This window comes from Cibotium barometz, chromosome 38, assembly GCF_041138505.1.
Source record: "Cibotium barometz isolate CiBa-2024 chromosome 38, ASM4113850v1, whole genome shotgun sequence".
Classification (NCBI taxonomy): Eukaryota; Viridiplantae; Streptophyta; class Polypodiopsida; order Cyatheales; family Cibotiaceae; genus Cibotium; species Cibotium barometz.
In genome coordinates, this window is record NC_141083.1 from 35,611,544 (window position 1) to 35,637,677 (window position 26,134).

The window sequence follows — 26,134 nt, forward strand, 5'->3', positions numbered from 1 at the left end:
CAACGCAGTGAAACGAAGAAAAAAATTCATTGTCTCGCGTTCTCTCTCTCCTCCCGCGTTCGTTCGATGAATCTCTCTCTCTCTCTCTCTCAACTCTCGATGCAAATATGAAGTAATAGCACACTCATTGTAATTATGCTTAACGTTGTTTAATTGCTCGAGTCACTAAAAATTTGATTGTTTGTCGACTTTGAGTTTCTCACCTCTTACTGTCATCCCTCATAGTGGGCAAGGTGCGTTAATTTACTTACTAACTCCATATCTTTGTCTCAACCTTGCCTCTTTATGGGGTTCTTATTTTGGAAAAAAATGTTTGCACCTCAAGTTTTTCTCCATATTCTTGATTGCTCTTGATGATGTTTTCTATTCTGCCTTTGTACCTGCTCCAACTTGTTTGGTTAGCTTGTGAGGAACCACCTCTATGTGTAGTTGCAAAGTGTGGTTTTTGCATAGTTGGCCTTCCTTATAATGTGCCCTCTATGGTGCTCTATTGATGAGTAGAGCACCTTGCCCATGGTTCTGAAAGCATCTAATGCTTCTACTCGTTCTATGTTGGTCATCTCCTTCTAATCCAGTTGACATGTTAACGTCCCCATGTTGATGTTTCCCTTTAACGAAGTGCTTCTCGCTGCACTATAGAGCCTAGTTTTTGGGTGCCTAATCCTAGTTATATGCCTTTTGCAAGGATGCCTATGCACTATAATGTATGGGGCCTAGTTTTTTTGGGTGCCTGATCCTCCTCATGCTTTTCTTTTGGGCAGCTCACTAGCTTCTTTTCTTCGTTGAAGATTCTTTACGGAGATCCGCTTGCATTGCTTTGCCTTCGAGATGGCTATTATGACAGCGCATTCACAATGAAACATCATGTCATCTTCAATGATGTCATGAGAGCTAAAAGGTCGAACAAGAGTCATGGGTCCTAAGTAGTACGATCCCATTGCTCAGCGCATGGCCCAAAAAAAGGAATTAAACTCATCACTTTCCCATCTTCTATAGTATGTTGGTTCACTAACTTGAATTTTTTCAAACATGTTAACTATATTCATTTCATTGTTACTGCAACCATATTAATATCAATTCTCCAATGGTTACAGTAGTGTATGTTGATGGTTGTTTGTTAGTAGATGCTTATAGAATGTTTGTGTGATAAGGTGATAGTTTATTAAGTGGAATGGCCTTTGTACCTTTCTTGAGCTTGAAACCAAAATGTTATTATGACATTATATTGGTAATCTAAAACTTGATGCCCTAATATATGGCTATGTATGCCATCGCTGTCATAACAATTTACTTCATTTTGATCTCAAGATGCACATGCATAGGTTCATGGAAGTTTCCATGTATAATGAGTGTAAGCCTTTCCTACGGATTGAAGAAATTACCACAAGGATACCCTTGGGATGGATTTATTTGTGCTTCGTAAAATTTTCACATAATTGGCCTTTTCTTGAATGTTGTGGTTGACTGAATGATATGAGTTTTTGGATTTGTTCTTTACTTCTTGATATTGTCTGAGGTGGAGATTATGATACCATGACATGGTATCTGTTCACTCTTATATTACAAAAAATCCGATAAGGTATACTCTTTCCACTAGAACCTACATGTTAGGTTAGTGTCAAACATCATCATATGATGATACTTGGGTGTTTAATTTGATATATGGATTTTTTCCAAGCTATGGGTATGGTTTTCTTCCTTAGGTCAGCCTTCAACACAGGTGGTGGCTTACTATCCCACTCGTGCGGCCTAGTCTCGAGGTTTGGGGTGGCTTACTATCCCACTCGTGCGGCCTAGTCCCGAGGTTTGGGGAGGGCGTGCATGCACACGTACAAACCCCCCTAGCACACAAACCTAACACACATGCACACACACACATACACACCCTAGCACACACCCCTAATACACACACGTACACATGCACATGCACACACACACACACACACACACACGCATGCGCACACACAGACATTTCACTTATCAGGTGAGAAAGTCTATAACGGGGTTGGTTTTTTGTTGTGTTGGGTTCCCTCCCTACTTCTCTCTACCCTTTGTTTTGAACACACACATGCATGCACACACATTGATACTCATGTTTTTATTGTGCATGGATTTTTTAAATATGTTTCATAGCATTATCTTGTATGTGGATATGTAAATTTTGGCACCCCAAAATTGGATTCTCTTGAATGTGTTGATTTCATCTAAGCCATATTAGCCACACTAATATTTTTGCCAATGGGTCTTTGACCCATTATCGTACTAATTAGAGAATGTTACTACCATAGCTACTACAAAGAGGGTCACCTTCTCATGATGGTTGCTGTACAAATTTTATTTTAGCTATCTTGAATTAGTAGCATAGTGATAATTGTGGCTGTGCATAATGTCCTTTAATTTCTTAAACTTTAAAATTGATTAAACCCACTAAATCTGAATATCCCACCTCTTACCCTCATCTCTCCTACCATGCAAGGTGCTTCTATACACCTTACTTTTACTTGATGAGTCTTTAGCTCTACCTCAACTCTGCCTCCCTATGAGGTGGCTATTTCAAAATAGAATGTTTGTGCCTTAAGATTTTCCATGTATTCCGTGTGCTTGCTCCCGATGATGTCTACTCTTAGACTTGCTCCAACCCATTTTTTGGCTTGTGATGTCCACTTCTGCCTAAGTTGTAGAGCATTACTTGCACTATGCCCTTTGCATTGCTCTATTGAGTAGAGCACATTTCTTGTAGTGCTTAGCATGCAAGCCTTGATCTTTCTTTAGTTTTACCTCAACCTTGCCTCCCTATATGAGGTGGATATTTTGAAAGAGAATGTGCCTTAAGCTTTTCCATTTATTCCTTGCACTTGATACCTTTCTCTTGATGATGTCTACTCTTAGACCTGCTCCAACCCATTTTTTGGCTTGTTTCTTACATCAGTGCCCTTTGTGTTGCTCTATTGAGTAGATCGTGCTTTCTATGGTGCTTAGTATGTCTAATGCTTGTACTTGTCCATTTCCTTCTAATCCAATTAACATGTCAAATACCTCATGTTGATGCCTCAAACTCCTCATGTTGACTTGTCCCTTCTCTTAATGTGGTGCTTCTCATAGGGGTCCTTGTGCTGCTCTCATCGAGATCCCACTACTATGTGGAAATTGGCTACTTTGATACCTAATCCTCCTTGTGATTTTTTTCCTGGATGCTCACATGCTTCTCTTTTAGGTTGAAACTTTTTTATGTAGCTACAATTCCACTGCTTTGCCTTCAACATGGCTATTATGATAGTGCATGCATAATGAAGCACAGTGTTTAACATCATGCCCTCTACCATGCGCTCTCCATTAAAATAGTTGACTGCTACATGAGAGGTAAACAAAGATTTGGAGCAAGATTTAATCCAATTATCTAGTGTATGAAAACAACAAAAAGGATCAAATTCATTTCCCAATATGCTAGAGCACTATGCAATGGGTCTTTAAGTTTTTCTAACATGTTTACTCCTTTAATTAACTAGTACAACCATATTACTATATTCTTGAATGGTGGTAGTGCACGTTGATTATTGTTATATCCACACCATGTATGTGGGATACTAAACCAAAAATGATAAGGTGGCAATTTACTGTTGCTACTATTGTCCCTTTCCCCACTGCTGTGGCTTCATATATTACTTCCCATCACTATTTATTGGCTTAGTGGGTATGGGTGGTGTGACTGGACTCCACGATATCAATTTATCCCTTTCCCCCACTGCTGTGGCTTCATATATTACTTCCCATCACTATTAAATGGCTTAGTGGGCATGGGTGGTGTGATTGGACTCCACGATATCAATTTATGGGTATTCAATTCTGTGCCCATCTACAAGTGAAATGGCCTATCTACCGTTCTTGACCTTGAACCCAAAATGTTGTTATGATATTATGTTGGTAATTTATACTCTCACATCGCTATGTATGCCATTTTTATGATCAAATCCATAAGGACATGACATCAATGGTAGGATGTTAACACCTTCCCCAACATCGTTCTTTTGGCTAGAGTTTCACCAACATGTAGCACTCCAACCAAGCATTGCCAAAGGAAAACTCTTTGCTTTAATGGCAATTTATTAGTCCACATATGTTGTTCATCTGTTGAAGGTTTTGTTTCCGCCATTTGGCTACCTTATCCATATTTGTAAGCATATTAGAATGAATAGTAATCCACGGCCTAGGAATTATCAATCTGTATATGTGAGCAACATAGTGACTTGTAACATGGGTACTTTAGAAAACCAAGCTCATTTCTCCCTAACATCCAATCTAACAATCTCTCTCGTGAGACAAATGAATCACTTCAAATTATTGTAATAAAGATATAATTTTATGCCAAACATGCCTATAATGAATACCCAAATTCCATTTTCTTTGTGCCTACAAGACGAGAATGTAATAACTTTGTCATCCGAAGAGACTACATTCTAGATTAGACATATATTTTTAGTGTGAAAAGAAAATAGGATTTCCTTGGCTCTTGAACAACCAGAGGTTCTAAAAAACTCTGCTCTAGTGAATGCTCTCCAATCTTACGCGAGTCAAAACATGATAATGGATATTCATAATATTCACTCCTCCATGCATCTTTTGGCGAAAAATCCATTCATATCTCAAGAGACGAAGAGCTTTCTTCTGATGTTTGGTTTTCCATAGTACTTCCATGTTGTGACACATGAAAGCAGTAATATGTTCTTTTGTCCATACCAATAAAGGCAAGAAAATTTGCACATAAGCCAGTAAGATGGACTATGCTTTCCTTAGTTCCACATGTAAAGGCTAGGTAGAAAATTGCCAGTAATCTAACTTTTCTTTCATCTTCTAAAAGACCCAGTCTATGGCATTAAAAATAGATACATTCCATTCCGATGGGTAGCCCATATATTTAACAATATGTGAGTGAAAAAATCTATCCATGCCATAATAAATTGTGCCAATCCAATGCTATAAGTGGTAGTAATTTGGATTTGTTGATCAATCCTATAAGTTCGCCCAAACAATTAGAGAGCTATCATAAGGGTTTGCAAATCTTATAAAGTGTTTTTGGGGAAGAAAAAGGAATCAGTAGCATAAGCGCATGCACAATGAAACATCATGTCATCTTCAATGATGTCGTGCGAGCTAAAAGGTCGAACAAGAGTCATGGGTCCTAAGTAGTACGATCCCATTGTTCAGCGCATGGCCCAAAAAAAAGGAATTAAACTCATCACTTTCCCATCTTCTATAGTATGTTGGTTCACTTTCTTCAAACATGTTAACTATATTCATTTCATTGTTATTGCAACCGTATTAATATCAATTCTCCAATGGTTATAGCAGTGTATGTTGATGGTTGTTTGTTAATAGATGCTTATAGAATGTTTGTGTGATAAGGTGATAGTTTATTAAGTGGAATGGCCTTTCTACCTTTCTTGAGCTTGAAACCAAAATGTTATTATGACATTATATTGGTAATCTAAAACTTGATGCCCTAATATATGGCTATGTATGCCATCGTTGGTAATCTAAAACTTGATGCCCTAATATGTATGCCATCGTTGTCATAACACTTTACTTCATTTTGATCTCAAGATGCACATGCATAGGTTCATGGAAGTTTCCATGTATAATGAGTGCGAGCCTTTCCTACGGATTGAAGAAATTACCACAAGGATACCCTTGGGATGGATTTATTTGTGCTTCGTAAAATTTTCACATAAGTGGCCTTTTCTTGAATGTTGTGGTTGACTGAATGATATGAGTTTTTGGATTTGTTCTTTACTTCTTGATATTGTCTGAGGTGGAGATTATGATACCATGACATGGTATCTGTTCACTCTTATATTATAAAAAATCCGATAAGGTATACTCTTTCCACTAGAACCTACATGTTAGGTTAGTGTCAAACATCATCATATGATACTTGGGTGTTTAATTTGATATATGGATTTTTTCCAAGCTATGGGTATGGTTTTCTTCCTTAGGTCAGCCTTCAACACAGGTGGTGGCTTACTATCCCACTCGTGCGGCCTAGTCCCGAGGTTTGGGGTGGCTTACTATCCCACTCGTGCGGCCTAGTCCCAAGGTTTGGGGAGGGTGTGCATGCACACGTACAAACCCCCCTAGCACACAAACCTAACACACATGCACACACACACATACACACCCTAGCACACACCCCTAATACACACACGTACACATGCACATGCACACACACACACACACGCATGCGCACACACAGACATTTCACTTATCAGGTGAGAAAGTCTATAACGGGGTTGGTTTTTTGTTGTGTTGCGTTCCCTCCCTACTTCTCTCTACCCTTTGTTTTGAACACACACATGCATGCATACACATTGATACTCATGTTTTTATTGTGCATGGATTTTTTAAATATGTTTCATAGCATTATCTTGTATGTGGATATGTAAATTTTGGCACCCCAAAATTGGATTCACTCTTGAATGTGTTGATTTCATCTAAGCCATATTAGCCACACTAATATTTTTGCCAATGGGTCTTTGATCCATTATCGTACTAATTAGAGAATGTTACTACCATAGCTACTACAAAGAGGGTCACCTTCTCATGATGGTTGCTGTACAAATTTTATTTTAGCGATCTTGAATTAGTAGCATAGTGATAATTGTGGCTGTGCATAATGTCCTTTAATTTCTTAAACTTTAAAATTGATTAAACCCACTAAATCTGAATATCCCACCTCTTACCCTCATCTCTCCTACCATGCAAGGTGCTTCTATACACCTTACTTTTACTTGATGAGTCTTTAGCTCTACCTCAACTCTGCCTCCCTATGAGGTGGCTATTTCAAAATAGAATGTTTGTGCCTTAAGATTTTCCATGTATTCCGTGTGCTTGCTCCCGATGATGTCTACTCTTAGACTTGCTCCAACCTATTTTTTGGCTTGTGATGTCCACTTCTGCCTAAGTTGTAGAGCATTACTTGCACTATGCCCTTTGCATTGCTCTATTGAGTAGAGCACATTTCTTGTAGTGCTTAGCATGCAAGCCTTGATCTTTCTTTAGTTTTACCTCAACCTTGCCTCCCTATGAGGTGGATATTTTGAAAGAGAATGTGCCTTAAGCTTTTCCATTTATTCCTTGCACTTGATACCTTTCTCTTGATGATGTCTACTCTTAGACCTGCTCCAACCCATTTTTTGGCTTGTTTCTTACATCAGTGCCCTTTGTGTTGCTCTATTGAGTAGATCATGCTTTCTATGGTGCTTAGTATGTCTAATGCTTGTACTTGTCCATTTCCTTCTAATCCAATTAACATGTCAAATACCTCATGTTGATGCCTCAAACTCCTCATGTTGACTTGTCCCTTCTCTTTATGTGGTGCTTCTCATAGGGGTCCTTGTGCTGCTCTCATCGAGATCCCACTACTATGTGGAAATTGGCTACTTTGATACCTAATCCTCCTTGTGATTTTTTTCCTGGATTCTCACATGCTTCTCTTTTAGGTTGAAACTTTTTTATGTAGCTACAATTCCACTGCTTTGCCTTCAACATGGCTATTATGATAGTGCATGCATAATGAAGCACAGTGTTTAACATCATGCCCTCTACCATGCGCTCTCCATTAAAATAGTTGAGTGCTACATGAGAGCTAAACAAAGATTTGGAGCAAGATTTAATCCAATTATCTAGTGTATGAAAACAACAAAAAGGATCAAATTCATTACTTTCCCAGTATGCTAGAGCACTATGCAATGGGTCTTTAAGTTTTTCTAACATGTTTACTCCTTTAATTAACTAGTACAACCATATTACTATATTCTTGAATGGTGGTAGTGCACGTTGATTATTGTTGTATCCACACCATGTATGTGGGATACTAAACCAAAAATGATAAGGTGGCAATTTACTGTTGCTACTATTGTCCCTTTCCCCATTGCTGTGGCTTCATATATTACTTCCCATCACTATTTATTGGCTTAGTGGGTATGGGTGGTGTGACTGGACTCCACGATATCAATTTATGGGTATTCAATTCTGTGCCCATCTAACGAGTGAAATGGCCTATCTACCTTTCTTGACCTTGAACCCAAAATGTTGTTATGATATTATGTTGGTAATTTATACTCTCACATCACTATGTATGCCATTTTTATGATCAAATCCATAAGGACATGACATCAATGGTAGGATGTTAACACCTTCCCCAACATCGTTCTTTTGGATAGAGTTTCACCAACATGTAGCACTCCAACCAAGCATTGCCAAAGGAAAACTCTTTGCTTTAATGGCAATTTATTAGTCCACATATGTTGTTCATCTGTTGAAGGTTTTGTTTTCGCCATTTGGCTACCTTATCCATATTCGTAAGCATATTAGAATGAATAGTAATCCACGGCCTAGGAATTATCAATCTGTATATGTGAGCAACATAGTGACTTGTAACATGGGTACTTTAGAAAACCAAGCTCATTTCTCCCTAACATCCAATCTAACAATCTCTCTCATGAGACAAATGAATCACTTCAAATTATTGTAATAAAGATATAATTTTATGCCAAACATGCCTATAATGAATACCCAAATTCCATTTTCTTTGTGCCTACAAGATGAGAATGTAATAACTTTGTCATCCGAAGAGACTACATTCTGGATTAGACATATATTTTTAGTGTGAAAAGAAAATAGGATTTCCTTGGCTCTTGAACAACCAGAGGTTCTAAAAAACTCTGCTCTAGTGAATGCTCTCCAATCTTACGCGAGTCAAAACATGATAATGGATATTCATAATATTCACTCCTCCATGCATCTTTTGGCGAAAAATCCATTCATATCTCAAGAGACGAAGAGCTTTCTTCTGATGTTTGGTTTTCCATAGTACTTCCATGTTGTGACACATGAAAGTAGTAATATGTTCTTTTGTCCATACCAATAAAGGCAAGAAAATTTGCACATAAGCCAGTAAGATGGACTATGCTTTCCTTAGTTCCACATGTAAACGCTAGGTAGAAAATTGCCAGTAATCTAACTTTTCTTTCATCTTCTAAAAGACCCAGTCTATGGCATTAAAAATAGATACATTCCATTCCAATGGGTAGCCCATATATTTAACAATATGTGAGTGAAAAAATCTATCCATGCCATAATAAATTGTGCCAATAAGTGGTAGTAATTTGGATTTGTGAAAATTAATGATCAATCCTATAAGTTCGCCCAAACAATTGGAGAGCTATCATAAGGGTTTGCAAATCTTATAAAGTGTTTTTGGGGAAGAAAAAGGAATCAGTGGCATAAGCTTGCACCACTAAATTGCAGCCATTAGGTGATTGCAAACCATGCAAAAGTACTTGATCTATGAGTTTGTCCATATATAGAAGCAAAGGGTGGTGACTATTGCATATAGTAATGCACTCAAAGGGCAACCCTGCCTAGCTGATTTACCCAATATCGAAGGATGTTAGGAGAATCCTTTACCTTAAATATACAACGTGTTATATTGTCTTGATAAAGCCAGTAAATTAATTGTTGTATTTTAGGCCTAAAACCAAGTTTTATCATCAATATGCAGCTATGAAATCCCAGTGAACTATATCAAAAGCCTTTGTTACATCTATCTATAGCAATAGTACATCCTATTTGCAAGTATTTGGCATACTCAATGCCCACATAAGAATTATAGATGTTATCTGTGATTTGTCTTCTGGGTACAAAACCATATTGGGCTTATTGTAATCCTTTGTGCAATATCTTTTTTTCCTCTTTGAGTGATCATTTTAGTGAAGATTTGATAAATAACACACAATAGATTAATCAGACACCAATCTAAAACATTCTGATAGAGCTGCTTCTTCGGTACTAATTTGACTAGTCCTTCTTTCTAGGATGCTCGCATAACACATTGTTTTCCACAATTGATTGATATGTAATAATGGATCCTTAAGCAAGTCCCAAAATTACAAAAACAATTATATTGTCAACCCATCCCACTCAAGAGATTTCCATTTACCTAAAGCCTTGGCTGCATTGTGTATCTCCATAGATGTAAATAGGGTTTCTAATTCAAAGTCTTCATTATTTCTTTGAAATTATGAAGCAATTTTATACAAGCATGTTCTGCTTCGACTGTTAGATGCTCAAATCACAATGAGATTGTGTCTCATTTACTTTGGTCTTATTTGGATGCCAAAGATTTCTTGCTCAGATTATCTATTTCTTTGGGCCAAATTTCTAAGATGTTATTTCTCCAAGCATTTCTTGAACTTTGGAAGATATCACTAAAGACTAAATGATTATACAACTTTCCTTGCTTGGACAAATTTTTGGGGTACTTTGGACACTTTGGATTAGCTGCAATCATTTAGTCTTTAGTGATATCTTCCCTAAAGTCACTAGTGAGAATGATGATGACCCCCATAAAGTCACTAGTGAGAACGATGATGACCCCCTAAAAGTCACAAGTGAGAGCCTTCTCCCTATATTAAGTTTACATGAGCAAATATGAAACACTTTGAATGACCAATATGTTGGTTATCAGATGTCCAGTTAAATCCTAGAAAAAGGATTGCCACTTATTAAAAACTCAATTTGGAGCAAAAGGATTTGGCTCTTATTGAAAACTCAATGTGAAGTCAATGAGCCACTAAATTGACATATATATTATTGGCTTTGAGTCCTTGGTTTCTCTATTCTTAAAAGTTTGAAGACATCATTTGTTATATAAATGCTTAAATTTTCAAAGAAATCCTTGCTGAAGACTTGACAATGTATTCTATTAGGATTTCTTTTGATTAAGCGAAGTGGATGATGTGGATGAAGGAGAAAAGGACCTTTAAAAAACACTTTAATTTTGCCTTGTTTAAAAAGTGGAAGTTATAAGTTTTATGAGGCATCGAGGAAAAAGTTTTTGATTTTCATAAGTGCAATTTACTTAGCAAAACCAATAGTAGATGGGCCTTTCTTTTTATATGTGTACTCTTAATGCTTCTTCTTGCACTTCTAGTGCAAGAAGTGCAACCTAACAAACCATTTGAGACTTGGCAAAAAAATCAAGAAATTGAGATGGCCATTGGCCATATTTTACTAGTGCAACTATTATATCATGCTGAAAGAGACAGCTTCTAAGTGTAGTATATTGAAATTGATACAATAGCTAGGCCAAGTAGCAGTTTTTTAGCCAAGTTTATTTTTGGAGAGAGTAAGGAATATTTAGTTTTTCTTTTGAAATATTGCCATGATTAAGCATTGGCTGTGGCATCCAACAAAATGAATGGGACACACTACTCACTCCACCGATACAGGCGATGGGCCATGGCTCTTTGAATTTTAGTGTAAACCACTCCACTACACCAGCACCCATCCATATATAGGCGGCAATGGCTCTTTGAATTTTAGTGTTAAAGAATGAGAAATATTTTTTGTGGCCGGTCGCTCTCCTCGGAGTCCGAAACCCTCCAAGTGTGAAAAGAAGCCTAATTTTGTTTTTAAAAAAATGTGCGCCGGCGGGCCCGTCAAGCGCACGTACTTACTGCCCTCACATGGCATGATGGCAGGTACCTGCGTAACGTGCTTTGTGGTACCGCCCAACCGCCCTGGGCCCATGTTGCTGCCTTTAATGCATGCATGCATGCCAAATTCCAACCCTACCCGTGAGTCCACCCTTTGCCCCATTATTTCATTTGAAGGGCAAATAGTGGACTAGCATTTTGTTTTTTTCCTTACAATTTTGCAAGAGCACCCTTATAAAATTTAAAAATTGAAGCCTTTCTTTTCACTGGGCAACCGTGATTCGAACTGCTTTTGAGACCTTCAAATTCAAATTTTACCCAAATCTCCTCCTCCAAATTCTTGTCATTTGGCAGCTTTGTGAAACTCTTTATATGAATATGGGACTAAAATATTTTTTTTGTTATTAATTAATTAGTTGAGAGAATAGAACCTTACATTGTAAGGATTACATTGCAATGTAAACATGACACTATAACATTTGGGGAAAAAAATGAGATTATGCTGAATTTGAAAAAAAATGAGATTATGTAGGGTGTGGATTTAAAAAAATTGAATTTTGAAGACATCCCTAATCGCGTCAAAATGCTAATAAAAGGCATGACTGTGCGAAATGAATTAGACTCGTTATCTTAGCATGCTAAAAACAAAGAAAGAGATTAACATTTATGATAATGCTAATGACAAGAATGAAGCATAATGATACAGTATAAGGTTTGGCTCAAAATCTCATATAATGATAAGGCAAAAGGTTTAGCTCAAAATCTCATACGTGTGATCCATTAGATAGAGTGTCTTTTTATAGGCTTGAGTATATCTCCATCAGCAACATGGCCCATAAGCTTATTTAATATCTTTTCCCACTCTTCTAGCCATCTACTTTTGGTCTCCACATGGGCTGGCCATTCCACATTTTCATCATTTCGACTCCCTTTGACCCTTTGAGCCATAATCTATGACTTATATAACTCTTACAAATGTTTGAGGGTCACATACCATGCCCCCTTGCTCCAAACATTTACCCCACATCATTTTCTATTTCAACACTACCACCATCACACATACATTAGATCTACGCTCTTAGTTATTTGCTAGAGTCACAAGTGCCTCATAGACTACAATGTTGGCTTAGAGCCTATAGTTTTACACAAAGGTAGGAATACAATGCGTGGTTATAAACACAAGGTGAGAGGGATGAGCTATTCCATCAACTAGAAGAGGGATGACTTCTTCCATCAACTAGAAGAGTCTTTCTAATGATTAGCCTTCTTCCTTCAAGCCCCTTCATTTGGCTCTTCTTTTATTATGAACAAACCAATTCCGCCAACTATTGCTTTCATTTAATGCCTTTGATTTTATCAATAATGCCTTCCTTTAACATGTTACTGCAACTCTGAGTTGATATACCAACTCCCATGGGCCTTCTTAAAGAGAGTTAATTAAGGACCTTTGATTCTTAATGATTTGGAGCTTGGCAAAAAATTGCCTAGAAGCTAATTAAGAAAAAATAATTATTTTCTAATCTAAGCTATCCTAGGATGTATAGCTAGCTACTCATGCAATGATAGGTGAACTTGATACCAACTTAAAATTTACATCTAGAGTTGATTAAGAAGTGTAAATCATATCTAGAGTTCAATCAAACTCGTCTTAGCATGCTAGAAAGAAAGAAAGAGATTAACCCTAATGATAGTTACTAAGTGTAAATTATATCTAGAGTTCAATTAGACTCAGCATGGTACAAAACAAGAAAGAGATTAACACTACTAATAATTACTAATGACAATAATGAAACATAATAACAAGATAATGACAAGACAAGAGGTTTAGCTTAAAAACTCGTATATTTAATCAATTTTATAGTGTGCCTTTTCACAGGCTTAAGTAAATCTCCATTAGGAAGAGTGAATTTTTATAGACTTGAGTATATCTCACTGTTACATAGAGTGCCTTTTTAAAGACTTAAGTACATCTCCATTAGCCATTACGCATGGCCCACAAGCTTGCCTAAGCATCCCATAAACTTTTCTACATTTCAGCACCAATCTCCCTAATAAAAGTGTACATCCACTTGGTATTCTTTTCCACTTCTAGGTGCCTACTTTTCACCTTCACAAAGCTAATTATTCCTGCTCCCTTTGAACCATAGTCAAAGACTTTCACAATTCTTGCAAATGTTTGAGGGTCTCATTTCCTCATCCCACATCACTTGCTATTTCAATACTATTAATTCAAAAAAGTTAAAAAAATTTAAGCGAATTGTCGTGAGAAAGCAACCCACTTTGTAGCAATGTTATTAACATAATGTAATTGGTAGGATAGTGGGTGAGAGAACAGTTGACTGTAATTTTAGAGTAGCTAGGATGGCCTAGATGCAATCCACACATTGGTAATGCTATGGAAATAATAAAAACAAGATGATACTAGTAGACTAAACATACACTATTGCGTATTGAGGTAGGCCAAGTGTAGTAATGGCGTAGCAGACCAAAACTATTTGTGCCATGCATGGCCGACCTCAATGGGGCTTTTTCTTAAATAATTTATTCATCGTCCTGAATTCTAATTCAAAGAAATGTACTGTGTACAACCATAACACGATCAGTGTCTTTGGCTTTCCCCCAACAATTCTTTGCCCACAGTTCGTCAAATACCTGTGGGTACCAGCACGATTTTGCTCCTCCATTGTAAGCCTATAATTACTCAGATAATTATATACTCCTAATTCTCCAAATAAAAAAACTGTGAAATGACGTAACACCTTCGGACTGCAATAATGTAATTTTCTCCTCTTCACAGGCGTAGAATTTTAATCATGTAGGTTTCTCAAAGAAGGAAAAATGAGCGTTAAGACGGGAAAACCTTAAGTTTGCTTAATCATAATAAATATTCTTAAAAGGGGAAATAAGACGTTGACAACAGAAATTAATTAGTACTGACCATCGCATCATGATCCCCAACCGTAGGAAAAGGGCGATAAAAATTTACAAAGGGTGAAAAAATCAGCCGGCAAGGGCCGACAGATGTCAGATAATAAAACGCTACAAATCCTGGTGGAAATTAGCGAGGAAGCTTGCAAAATCGATACTGAGTGTTCGCTGCGAGGAGTACAAGTGTATCCAAAAAAACCAACTCCTCCACGGTCTAGTAGCGGTCGGCTAACATTAAACGAACGTAATTTGCTCTCTACAAGTGTGAAAACTCTGCATCCATGAATCGCCGGAGTCTTGTTCAGATCAGTTAACATCCTTCAGAGCTCGTTGGTGCGAACATCTGTCGAAAACTGTTCAATCAGCACAGGCAATCTACAGCAAAAACGCACGTAGATGGACAAAGTACCGAGAGGGAGAGAGAGAGAGAGAGAGAGGAAAAAAGAAGAGAGAACCCAAAACCTTAATTACGACACATAAACAACAAGCGGTGCTAAATACAACCATAACTACGCAAAGTAAGAGCTTCCTTACGAGGACTCCGGTATGCTCTCCAATGTAGGTCTCCACGCGCAACTATTGCTGATTTCGCCAGCAGATGTATCTCTAAGATCGCTTCTAGCTGCTTCAGCTTCTCTTAACAAGGGAGATAGAAGACCTTCAACCATGGAAACAGTATCTCCGCCTTCTTTGAGCATGGATGCAAGCTGCCTCTTGGATACCACCATCTTCAACCTCACAACCCCATTAGAAGGAGACGGCAGTACCTCCAACGAGGGCTTAGATAGCGGGAGATTGCTGGATGCCTCCGTTTGACCGTCTGTACAAGATTCCATGTAAGATGGGCTGGAAGCAAACGACACTTTGCGCGGCTTGAGATTGTGTCCCTCCTGCTGCTGTTTCTGATCCACCTCCGAGACTCGATCTGACGATGGCATCCCAGAAGAGGGCCGCCTTGACGACCGCTTCTCTGCCCTTTGAGGAAGGGGAATAAGGAAATACACTTGCCCTGGGAGCAGTCGAAGAGTGCCTTGCAGTGGCCTGGCCCGGTTGCCGAGCTTGCGAACAGTGTCTGAGTGAAAGATGGCGTGGCCTGGGTGGTCTACGAGTACCTCTTTGACATACATTGGCGCATCATACTTGAGGCATTGTCCGTCTACTGTCATAAACTTGATTTTGGAAGAGCCGATGGTGCAGGCTGCCAAAAATTGCAAGGAGAAGCACCCCATGGTGGTACGCCTTAAGAGAGAGAGAAACACAGAGAGGGACACACACAGAGAGAGAGAGAGAGAGAGAGAGAGGGAGAGACAGAGAGATCAGATTGTATAGATCTCGGGGGCGGCAAAAGAATGGCTTGTAAAGGTCTCTTGAGGTTAAACGGCGCCTTCACCTTGTTGCATTGGAACTGTGCCACCTGCTAAATGTGCGCACAATTCTCTACACGAAACGTCATTGAGAAGTTCTCACAGGCTCCGATGCATGTGATAGCCTCTAGGAGGGGCGGGCGTCCGACTAAGATTCAGGAAGGAGAAGCTGTCAAAGATGGGGTTGAGGAAAACAAATGAAGACCGGAGACTGTGTGTGTGAGAGAGAGTGTGTGTGGGCGGTGGCAGAGAGAGGGGAGGGGGCGGGGCAGACTCTAAGGCTCAAGCCACCACTGCTGGGTCCTCGAGGGTGTGCTGGGAGAAAAGCTTAGCACAAGAAGCAGTTAAAAAACATGCGGGGGACCTGGAAAGGGACCTTGGGCTCCCAACTTTCCCCCTTCTCCCACACATTGAAAGTGAAAGCCTGACAACCCCTTGTGTTGAGCATTGAGTTTGTGAGCCCCTCTTTCCGGCCTCTCTCTGACCTGTCACAGGTCTCTCGATTGATTCTGACAATCCTCCAGACTCCAGACTGTAATTTCTGCCATAGATAATTTTAACAAGATGTCTACCAATTAGCTCTTCGATAAATGTCACTCACTAAATGCCTTGTTCGGGTAGAACTCCTGGACCTCCCTCATCCCTTGCTCACTGAGAGGGAGTAGTGACTCAGTAGTGCTAAATTGCTAATAGCATTTTTCTTTTTTATAGTTTGGCTGGAATTAGATAGAACAACACACACCTTAGTAATTACATGCCACCGCTTGGGGGGGGGGGCTCGAACCCATGACCTTGGGACTTTCGAGAACCACTCCACTAACTCGTGGTCGACTCTAATAGCATTTTTTGAATACCTATGTTTGTTTACAAATCCCAAGCTTGGCCCACAGGCACGTAGGCGAGTTGGTAGAATGGTTGGGTCCCAATTCGAGCATTCAGGTTCAATGCCATCGAGCCGCGCGACGAGGGTACTATGTTGTGAGCCGATATGTATAGATATCTTCCCGCAAACACAGAAATCCCAAGCTTATCAGCATAGTTTTAGATGCACCGAAGAAATAGCTTAGTACCTTCAAATTGAGTGATTTAAGCTAGATTTACACAAGTGAAGCCTCCTCCTTAGAGGAAGGGTTTTGTCTATATAAGTGTTTGCTAAATATGATGCATGGTTTTCTTCATTTGTCACCAAGAAATCCAAACAGCCGAAGCCTCACTTACGTGGGACATCTCTAAGGCCAAAATGTTGCTAAAGCTGGTAGCCCTTCGTGGGAGTAATGAACTCCCTGAGGTCCTAATCATAGGGGAGATCTCAACATCATCCAACCCATCCTCCTCTACAAAAATTTACTCGATGCCTGTTTTCACTACAATAAGGTCACTTTAAAAGAAAATACCCTTTAAAAAACCCCTCCCCTATTCTTGATAAGGAAAATCGGGATCCTTTTGTGGATGCACCAAGGGGGACAATGATGGATTCCAAATAGTGCAGAAAGGAAGAAAATCTAGGCCTTGCTAGAACATACGTTTTCTAATAGCTAATAGGTTCACTAGTCTTAGTGGATCTACTAACCCCTCATAGCTAGAAGAAGCGAACAAGAAAGATCATGTAGAGGAAGAATTTTCCCAGAGTACACAACATGATAATATGAATTTTGATAGGCTAGAAAGGGAGGTACTACTTATAAGGATTTCCTATATAAATTCTTAGAGATCTTCATGGACGACCCCTTTGAATCTTGATTATATTTGTTTTCAAGAAGCCAAAGGCACTGGTCACCATCTCCTTTCAAACCTTGATAAGGTCTCTAAAGGAACATCTTTGGTTTGTTATGATAAAGGAACATCTTTGGTTTGTTATGATCATCCTCAAGGGAGCGGTGGAACAACTTTTGGAGTCCACATTAGATAGTCTAAAGCTATTTAAGGACATCTTGTAGATCCTCAAATAGATGGATTGTAGTCAAAATGCAAAATGCAAACTAATTTTCCTTGGTTTCTTGTTTCCTGTGTGCCTTTGGCGTGGCCAATTCGAGGCTAAATCTCTAGAGATCCCTTCTCTACCTGGACCTCCCCATCATCATGGTTGGTGATTTTAAGATTATAAAGAATTAACACGACATATTTAAGGGAATGGGACCCACCATAAAGGCCAAGATATAGAGATCTTGGATGGAGTGTAAAGACTTTCATGACTTAGTTGATATGGCCTCCAATTGGAATTCACCTGGTCTAATGGGAGAACGGGCCCTCACATAAGGGAAAAGCTAGACTTGGCATATGTTACTTGAATGGATATTTTGCTTTAGAATACAATAATACTAAGGTCAAGGTTCTAGACTCTACCCAGATATCTAATCGCAAACCTTTTCTTATCTCCATTCAGAAGGTGGGTAAACAGGTCAAAATTGGGTGGTTCCATGTTGACCCTAACTTGTTCAAGTTTCCTTCAATACACTCTAAAATACAAGGGAATTTTCACCATGCTTTCAAACAACTTTCCTCTCTAGCCAAGGTGTGGGCTCAAAATATCAAGGCTACTCTCAATACATGCTCGAAGACGTTTAAACCAAGGTAAAAAAAATAAGACACTAGTAAAATAGTATAAGTATAGATGGGTGGGCCAACGTTTTCATATGAGCCTTAAAACTTTAGAAACTTGGGTGAATCTTTGAAATTGTCTATCTTATATGGTAATATGTATTGTACTTTTGGCGAATTTCTCCAAAACCCACTAAAAACTAGAAAAGTTTGGGTGATTTTCCTTCAAATTTTTTTTAATGAAATAGCCCGACAATATCAAAGACTCCTCTAAAATAGCCCCTATTTTTTTCCTTGGTTTAAACTAGAGTTAGCCACCATAGAAAGAATAGAAGGAATACCAAGTTTGACCTTCTATTAAATTAGAAAAGAAAGGGGGATGTTGATAGCCAACCTCTCTACCTACAATCCAAGGCAACTCTAAGAAAAGAGGAGTTTGAGAATTCTCAGGTTCAGATGCTCCTTAGGGAATGGTGGGAAGGAAAAGGGAGATAGGCGTACCAAAGAGACATCTGCTTGAGAAAAAGGAAAAGGATTCATCCCAATGCTCAGGAATAACCTAGGCAATTTGGCTACATTCATGGAAGAGAACCTCAAAATAATTAACACCCACTTTGAGGAAATTTTCTGTACACCTCCCCCTATCTCTATTGAAAGATAGGAGGCCTTTGCCAAAATAGCTATTTGTAAAAGGAAAACAATCCCTCCATCTCTAATTGCTTCTCTTGAAAGAGACATGTCCAGGGAAGAAATAAATGAAGCTATTGACTCCCTCAAAAATGGTAAAAGCCTTGGTCTTGATGGACTGCCCAATGTGAACACAAGTGGAAAGGGTTGTTCACAATACCACCACCCTCTCACCATTCCCCCTACCAGTGTTATTTTTTCAGCGGGTGTGAACAACTTCACTGTAGCTTTTCAAATCCTTATGTAATTTGTTTTTTATCATTTATTTTGTTCTCCTCAGCACCAACGGTGGTGGGCATGGTCCCAATGCTTCTAATGATGTGGGAAGTGGCCCTTTTATGGTCTACTTTGCATGGCCATGCCAAAGGGCATGTTTTGCCAACCAAGCTTTTTGTGAAGCTAAAGCTAGACCAAACATTCATCACACACAATAAACTACCCCCACGAAAAATACGGGACACTAGGACCCTGTGGAGCTTTGTGTTAATTGATTCTTGTTTGCCTTTACACCCCATGTCGAGATACTAAAGCTTCCATTGGTGATGGGCAGCACTAGTAGGTGGCATCTTCATTATCAAGTGGAGAGTGTTCACCTTTTGGTGTGTGTGAACTCCCAAGGTTAGATTTTAAGTGTTTTGATTGGCTTATTCCAATTATAGTTGACATTGGAAAGTTTGAGGAGGTAAAACCTCCTTGATCCAAAACTTAAAAGTTTGAGGAGGATTTTCAACTAACTCAAGTTAAAGCTAACCAGACTTTTCTCTTTTTTGTTTGAAAATGCTTGAAATCACATGAAAGAAAAATAGAAAAACAGCATATAGGTCCTTTTCAAATAAAGGTTGCTTATATTAAGAAATTAGAGAAAGAAGTTACAACATATAAAGAGCTCTAATAAGCACAATATCCTTGGAAATGATTGTCTCTCTTATCATTATATGTTCCTGAATTGCTTGACTCAGCTGGTCCACCTATTTGTCTTTGTTGAAATATACAAGTGAATAGGGTGTGTGCGGGAACAGGCCCTTGACTAGAGGCTGTAAAGGAGAATCTGTAAATGTGAGAGAACCCGTGAAAAGGTGAGAAGAATCTACTGGGAGAGAATAAAGGGTAGCATGAGAAGATTTAGGAAGTGTGGAGATATTCTGGGAGAGGTGGAGAGAATGAATCAAGGAGAAATCAGTGGGATTAGATGCTTGGATGTAAACTCTATAAATTGAGGCATTGGCCTAATGAGAATTTGTTGGTTTTTGATTATCCATGCCTACATTAAGCTATTTGTTAATTATTCACTAATCACGTCTTAATTATTTACTAATCACTTTGTTAATGATGTTGATTCTAGCATTTGATCCACCATAGCTCATCACATTGCTGTAATTTTAACATGGTATCAGAGCCAAGCCTAGAATCCATCAAGTTTATGAGCCCATTATCTAGTTAATTAGGACTAGTAGATAATTAGAAAATAATCAATTTTAGTTATTTTCAAGAAGCTTTTTGTACCCCCAGCCAGTGGGAGGAGCTCCTTCTCCTTGTAGGCTCAACCATTGCCCAAGCCCTTTTTAGGGACTCATTCTAGACTTAAGGGCCTACACACAGCCCAAAGTCAGCGCAGAACGCCGCGACGACAGCACGATTTGCAGGCGCCGTTTTTTTGGAGAAATTTTGAGTTTTATACTTCATCAAATCAAATCAGTCTAATTCCTCTTAGCCCCGGGGGTTTTCAAGCATGCTCTACAAGCTGGTGAAGTCAGAATTTGATTTGATCAAGTCTACAGTGAGATCCAAGCTCTTCATCAAATCTGCAGGTGACTTTGGTAAAACAGAGATTAAGCATTCAATGTTTGGTCAAATCTTGTGTTTCTTGGCTTAATCCTCTACTAGACTAATTGCTATTGATGGCCTTGAAAGGATTTGAGCTCATTTGAACTCTAAGGCCTCAGATCTGGGCTCCCCGCATACTCTGTTTTCTGCATACAAAATAGAGGATTAATTTGCTAATCAATGATTAATCAATGCTAATCACTATATTTTGGTGCGATTGAGGATTCAAATTAACCATTAGGTATCTGATACAGATCCCTATAACTTCATATTGTAATTCGGAGATGGTTTGATAAAGGAAGACATGGACACGAGAAGAGAAGCTGCCACAACAAGAAGACTGGAAGAAGAGGAAGACATGGACGCGTGGAGAGAAGCTGCCACGACAAGAAGACTGTTATTTGCTAATCACTTTGTTAATGATGTTGATTCTAGCATTTGATCCACCATAACTCATCACATTGCTGTAATTTTAACAGTCTTTACCTTTGCTGTGCAATTTCCCTAATTGTGAGTCCAGATCTTTCAGGCTCCTTTGTATGTATCTTTCACCTACATGAACCAATTTCTCTTTTAGCCAGATGTGGTTAGTAGGATTGCTGTTAAAAATGAACTCAAGTCTATGTAACCAAATACACCACAGCATTTCAGTTCTCAAGACTGCCCATAATTCCATGGTGCACCCAATGCTTTCTCCTAGTAACAAGTTTTTCCAGCCTAATGTGTAACCATTCCAATTTTGAATGCATCAAGGCATTAAAGCACACTTTTGCAAGAGGACAGTGAATGAAGATGTGCATGTCATCCTCCAACTCATGGCATCTGTGACATTTCCCATCTCCAATATTTATTCTGAGGGCTTTTTGCTATGTCCAAAGAGCTCTGTGCATGATCAACCAAGCTAGGCAAACTTTCTTAGGCTCCACATATTTATTCCACAGCTTGCCAAACAAAAAGTACCATTGAGATTTGTCCATACATACTCCCCATCTCTTGTTTAATTTGCAGTGAATAGGGGGGGCACACAGTTTAGGGGGAATGGGAAAAAATATCAACCCGAGTCTTCCATTGGAATGCTTTGGGGTGTGGAAGATCTCTAATTGACAGCAGCCAAATATCAGAGAAAGGTTCCACAAACTGATCCTTTCCCCAATAAGGTCAAGCTCTGCATTAGACACATTATAAACTTTGATTAGATCAGCTCTGGACATCCAGGACTTATTGTCCCAATCCTAGATATCCCACCAACTGCATACACCAATCCTGTGCAGCCTAAGAGCACACTCAGCCTGGGCATCATCTACTGGAGGGAGGGGGATGTATGGCCACTAGAGGGAATCCTTACCATGGATTCCCCCAGTGTTACTAGGTTTCTCAGATAGGACAAGGTCAGCCTTTCCAACATTCCAGGCAAACCAAAGAGATGATACAAGCTGGCTGCCTACAAGTTTAATCTGAAATTTACTTGCCATGATTGTGAGTAGGAGGAGGTTCTTCCATTTGGGGAAGTGTTTGAGATGGAACTGGTCAGAGTTCCTATTGATTAGCCAAGCCCAGTCTTCAAAGGGGTGGAGAAAGCTTCTCAACACCCATTTAGCTGCCAATTTGTTAGCAAGGTTGGTGACATCTTTGAGGCCTAGAACTCCTTTGCTAGTTTCCAAACAGCACCAGTCTCATCTCATTTTGGGGATTTTTTAAATCCAAGGGTCCCCTCCCCACATGAAATTCCTACACAATCTTATGAATTTCAATAAATCAAATTTAGGGGGTCTCCTGCAGCTTAGGAAATATATGGCAGAGGGGATGATGTAGTGGTTGATTACCATCTTTCTGCCTCCAAGATTGAGTTGTCTTTTTTGCCATCTCTTGAGTTTACCTTCAATTTTTCTTAGCACCCATTGTCATCTCTGCTTGAGAGTGACTTTGAACCCCATAGAAATGCCCACAATCTAAAGATCACTCCATCCTGTTTGGATCAACCAATCAGGAGGCTTTTCAATAAGGGTCTTGATCCATGTTTTCTTATGGTTAATAACAGATCCAGATGCTCTACAATATATGTCCAGACACTCCCAGAAGCTTCTTATACTTTTCTCATTGTTGGCAACCATGGCAGTGGTATCATCAGCAAACATTTGAGTGCATAGCTATTTACCATCGGGAAGAGCAATTCCATTCATTTCTCCTTTGTCCATCCTCTCTTTAATCAACCAATTCAATCCATATGCAGCAATAGCATAGAGAAGGGGGGCTAAAGGGAATCCTTGTCTAATGGATTTAATTAGGTAGAAGGCCTCAGAGAGCACACCAATGACATTTACCCTTGCACCTATTTGAACAAATTGTTGACCTGCACTCATTTGTTTAAGGGATTCCAATACATAATGCCAACTAAGCCATTTGAACAAAGTACTCCACCATTTAAATTCTTTTCACCTCCTCTTGTACAGTAGGCATCTTGAACAGAGCAGGATCATTGTGGAACCACTAGTTATACACCTTTTTGTCATGATTGTCCAAGAGTAAGATAATGGGGTAATGATCTAAAAGGCAAGTGGAGACATCAGATCTGCATTCACATCTAGCAAAGGAGTTTCCAAGGGTCTTGCTAACATATCCTCTGTCCAGTCTAGCTTTTCTGGTCAGCTCCCCCTGGGCATAATTTTGGCAAGTGTGGTCCCAAGTATTCCCTAGGTCACAAAACCCAAAATGGTCAACAGTGCACTACCATTCATGGAGCTCAGCCCATTTGAGGACTTGTCCCAAACCTCTAAATCTATCCTCTCTGGATTCCACCATATTAAAGTCACCTATTAGGATGATTGGTTCAGGGACAGTTTTTAGAGTTCTGATTCTATTAGCCTGAGATCCTCCAGCATAGATACCAATGTAAGAGAAAGTAGTCAGTTCAAATGCAGCCCACTAGTCATACATGTCAATCCTTACATCCTTCAACTCATTCTTGATGATCTATATGCATACCCACAGCCACTTCTCCAGAGCCCTGAGAGTGGGCAGTGTAGATCCAAATGTGGTCTTCATGGATGCAATGCAGCCTTTTCTCTAGCTTAGCCCCACTTACTTTGACTATTTTCTTGGCCATTGTTTCACTAATTGGACTTTTGAGGGGTCAGTCAATAACATTAAGAGAGGTGCATCTCATTTAACTTTTTTCTGAGTTTTGACCTTTTTAGGTTCTACTTTGGAGACAGATTGTGGGGTGGTTAAACCAACCAGGGCATGACTCCTTTTCAGTTCTTTTATTATTTCCATTTCATCAGGGTTGCCATTTTTAGCATCAGAGAGGGATTGGCAAGCCCTGTTTTGCTCGTCTCCCAGATGGCCAATCACCTTTGGTCATGTAGGGGTATCTGATCATGATCCATTTGATTGGTTTCAGCCAAAATTCTGGGTCTATCCAGGGGATTTGATGAACTCTTGGGAGTCTACAGAGTCCTCTAGATCAGAGATGCTGTCTAACAAGGCATATGAATTAGCAAAAGCCTTCTAGTGGCCAGATCTATTCTGTCTAACGGTCTTCCTTCTGTTGGGAATGGTGAATTTTTCTCCTTTATCTTTTGAAATAGAGGGGGCTTGGCAGAGGGGGGGAGGGGCCTGGCTATTACTTGCTCCAATAGGCTGGCTTTGCTGCTGGCAGGTTTTTGGATAGGGGGACTCGTGGTGGTTTGGGTATTTGGATGGACATTCTTTGATTACATGCCCTTGCTTCCCAAAATGGAAGCATGCATTGGGAAGGTGCTTACATAAAATTTCCCTACTGGATGTTGTTGTCACCATAGTTGATCACAATTTTATCTATTAGGGGTTTGTCTAGATTCACTTCCACTAATATTTGAGGATGCCATGCTGGATTGTACTCATTTTTTGGTTTCATACCTAGGACTTTGCCCAAAGGAGACACTATTTTTTTAATCCACGGGTACAGGTAAAAAGGTAGATTCACTGGACAAGCTGAGGGCTTGGCACCCTGGGGGTTGAAATCCTTGGACCAGTTGAAGAAGCAGAAGGGGATGTTTCTGTACACCCATTGTCTTGACCCCAGGACTTTGAGTGCTATGCCCGGGACTTTGAACTTTGAAGAGGAAAATATAGTAACCATGGGGAGTGCTTGGATGATTTCAACCTCTATACCAATAGCTAGCCAGTTGTCTCTGACCTAGCTCCTCAGGAAAGCTACGGGGGCCTAGGACCAAAGAGCAATCCCACTAAACATCTGGCTGTGTAATTCCTTTCCATAGAATAAACCAAATCTGGTGGCTAGCAAACCAGAGGCTTAGAGGAACCAAGATTACCTGAATGGAGGGTGTCCTTTAGTGGTGTCTTCTTGGTAGCCTGTGCACCTTCCTTAACTTGATTCTGCAACAGCAACAAGTTTAGTTCCTCAACTCTGGCTTTGGATTCCTCCAGCTGCTTCTTTGTGGCCATGAAGTCTTCAATAACCTGGTCATACCTCATCATTGCTTCTTGATTCGAGTTTGTGGTGCGGGGCCACTGAGGAAACTATTGGTATGAGGAAACTATTGGTAAGATGGTGCTTGCACGCTTTTGAAAGGGGGTGAGTTCTGCGGGGCCATAGGACCAGAACTGTAATTATATATATATACACACTTATTCCCAAAAAAGAAAAAGAACCGGTTTGCTCCTCCGTACTGTGAAGCCATTGCTGCCGGTGCGTATAAAAAGAAATTAAAAACTCCCAAAAAAAAAAGTCCCCGAACAGCCCATCATTTTGGAAAATTGAAAAAAAAAACTCCCAAAATCGGTGCTGGAAAATTCTCCACTGCCACTACATATATTCTATAATTTTAGTTAAATAATTACTTTAAAGTATCGCTCAGGCAACGACTCTAAAATCCAGCCTGTTCTCGTGGGTCCTTCAAAAAAAAGCATTGTCGTAATCGCCGGGACTGGGGCCCACCTCCTGTCACGTTCAGTCCGTTTATTCGCTGAAGCTTTTGTCCACAATTTATACGTTTCGGTACCACTGCGCATGTGACATTTGTGACATTTGATTTCCTATGTACGAGCCCCAGGTCAGGGCAGTGTTCTCAGAAAACATTTTTTTCAACAATTCAAAAAACCTTCAACCTCAAATTTTTGTTCTTTTTTTTTAAAAAATAAAAGTTTTTTTAGTAAAAGTATCACTAAAATCCTTTAAAATTTACAGGTTTCTATGAATTGTTATTTTGAAATTTGAAGGTTGGTTATTTTTCAAAATTTGCCATTCACTTGGCACTAAACCTCGGTTTTTCGTGAACACTGGTCACGGGTTCACTTTAC

At 39.4% G+C, this 26,134-nt stretch overlaps 1 protein-coding gene across 1 annotated transcript; it reads right to left on the bottom strand.

Annotated features, from left to right (window-relative positions):
* Positions 1 to 14,358: 14,358 nt before the first annotated feature.
* On the bottom strand, positions 14,359 to 15,973 carry LOC147616646 (uncharacterized). The gene is made up of 2 exons (XM_086777709.1): positions 14,955 to 15,973; positions 14,359 to 14,763 (listed from the first exon to the last, which is right to left on the bottom strand). Exons 1-2 carry the CDS (start codon positions 15,647 to 15,649, stop codon positions 14,727 to 14,729), a joined length of 732 nt encoding a protein of 243 aa, XP_086633835.1. The 5' UTR covers positions 15,650 to 15,973; the 3' UTR covers positions 14,359 to 14,726.
* Between the last annotated feature and the right edge of the window lie 10,161 nt (positions 15,974 to 26,134).

Bases quoted from the DNA above. Each gene is read 5' to 3' on its own strand.
- LOC147616646 (XM_086777709.1), bottom strand. From the start codon at position 15,649: ATGGGGTGCTTCTCCTTGCAATTTTTGGCAGCCTGCACCATCGGCTCT. The intron at 14,764-14,954 runs GTAAGGAAGCTC...AGTTTTCGACAG, and splicing joins GAGAGCATACCGGAGTCCTC to ATGTTCGCACCAACGAGCTC.